A 2,030-nucleotide genomic window follows, 5' to 3' on the forward strand; every position below is an offset into this window, starting at 1 on the left:
GGGGCTTTGGCCCAAAACTGATTGAAAGTGATCTGTGTGAATCCCATTAGTGAATCTTGGACACCAGCCGAGGCAGAAGACATGGCGGGGAAGACCGCTGTCTAGCGGCGCCATCTGATCCGCCTCCTCCTCCTCCTCCACACTGGGCCACACCGGCGAGGACCCTCCTCCCTCCTCCTCCTCCCCCTCCTCCTCCTCAGCGACACGACCCGGAGTCCCCCCGCCGCTCGCCTCCCCCATCCTCCCCCCCTTCGGGCGACAAGTATGGTGCCCCCGCCCCCCACCAACAAGCCTCACGTGTGCCTGTCCACCATGCTGATCATGAGCAGCATGGCGCTCATCGACGCCTACCTGGTGGAGCAGAACCAAGGCCCACGCAAGATCGGCATCTGCATCATGGTGATGGTGGGCGACATCTGCTTCCTCATCGTGCTGCGCTACGTGGCCGTGTGGGTGGGCGCCGAGGTGCGCACGTCCAAGCGCGGCTACGCCATGATCCTGTGGTTCCTCTACATCTTCGTGCTGGAGATCAAGGTCTACTTCGTGTACCAGAACTACAAGGCCGACCGCAAGAGCCTTGACGCGCTGGCGCGCAAGGCGCTCACGCTGCTGCTGAGCATATGCGTGCCCGTGCTGTTCGTGGTGCTGGTGGCCATCGACCACATGGAGTACGTGCGCAACTTTAAGAAGCGCGAGGAGATCCGCACGCGCCTCTTCTGGGTGGTGGTGGACCTGCTGGACGTGCTGGACATCCAGGCCAACCTGTGGGAGCCGCAGAAGAAGGGCCTGCCGTTGTGGGCCGAGGGCCTGATGTTCTTCTACTGCTACATCCTGCTGCTGGTGCTGCCCTGCGTGTCCCTGAGCGAGATCAGCATGCAAGGGATCAACATCGTGCCGCACAAGATGCTGCTGTACCCCATCCTGAGCCTGATCACCATCAACGTCATCACGCTCTTCATCCGCGGCGGGAACATGCTGCTGTACCGGGACGCGCGCGTCTCCGGCATCCTCATCGGGAAGAACGTGCTGGCCATCATACTGAAGACTTGCAGCTTTGTGCAGTACCGGAGGCAGCTGCAGAGCGCGCCGCCGCCGCCGAGCGCCGCGTTCGGCGTGGAGCTGCAGAAGAACTCGGTGGCGCAGCACCACCACCACCACCGTGGCCCCGCGCCCACCCCGCCGCTGCCGCAGGTGGTCATGCTGCAGGACCACCAGACCACCCTCCCCGAGGTGACCACCACGTGCGAGCACACATGACACGATGTGCGTGGAGTCGCCGCGCGTTACGGAGATGTCAATATTGGTATTATATATGACCCTCAGGACGCGAGCACGATGTTCCACGGCCTTTTACACGAGCATGGGGAACACTTGATGGTGCCGCGGGAGATAACGACCTCCATTAAGGCTTAATGGATGACAGGAGTGTAGTGACTTATATCCTGAAGCCGTTATGGTGCAGAATTACAGTATCACTCGTGACTTTGTTTAAACATGTAATCCCCAGTGATACGGTATATTTGATTAATGGTGTATTTTTTTCTAATTGATCAAAAGAAGAAAAAAAAGAAAAAAGAAAAGAAAATCCTACAACAGTAGAGAATATATTTTTGAATTTGTGTGTAATAATTGCATTCTAATTGTATGCTAAAGGGTTTGTTTGTGTGCCGTGGTGGAGTGTATTTCTTTTTTTTTGTTGCTCAAGTGCTGTTCTCAGTAACTGAGGGACTTGACACATTTCAATCAAAGTAACATATAATGACAAAAAGGACATTTAAAGCTAAGCTTTCTCATGAGAGGAAAGTGTGTTTTTTCTATGTGATTCTTTGATAAAGTATTGTGTACAAGATCACTGCTTTCCTGTTCATTGCTATCTTTTCTTCAGGAGAACAGTGGTGGGGGGGTTGGGTTTTCTGGGTGGGGGTGGGGGTGGGGGGGGGGATTAGACAATTGAGCATGCTTCATTGTTTAATTAGAATTATGTGGGGGTCTTTTAATTAACCTGAATTTCAACAGAAAATGGCCAAATG

At 54.3% G+C, this 2,030-nt stretch overlaps 1 protein-coding gene across 1 annotated transcript; it reads left to right on the forward strand.

Annotated features, from left to right (window-relative positions):
• Positions 1 to 264: 264 nt before the first annotated feature.
• On the forward strand, positions 265 to 1,257 carry LOC306930900 (transmembrane protein 121-like; the record flags this gene model as incomplete). Its single annotated transcript, XM_079512000.1, has 1 exon — positions 265 to 1,257. One exon carries the CDS (start codon positions 265 to 267, stop codon positions 1,255 to 1,257), a length of 993 nt encoding a protein of 330 aa, XP_079368126.1.
• Positions 1,258 to 2,030: the final 773 nt, after the last annotated feature.

The sequence above is a fragment of the Electrona antarctica genome, assembly GCF_951216825.1.
Source record: "Electrona antarctica genome assembly, chromosome: 10".
NCBI classification, from domain to species: Eukaryota; Metazoa; Chordata; class Actinopteri; order Myctophiformes; family Myctophidae; genus Electrona; species Electrona antarctica.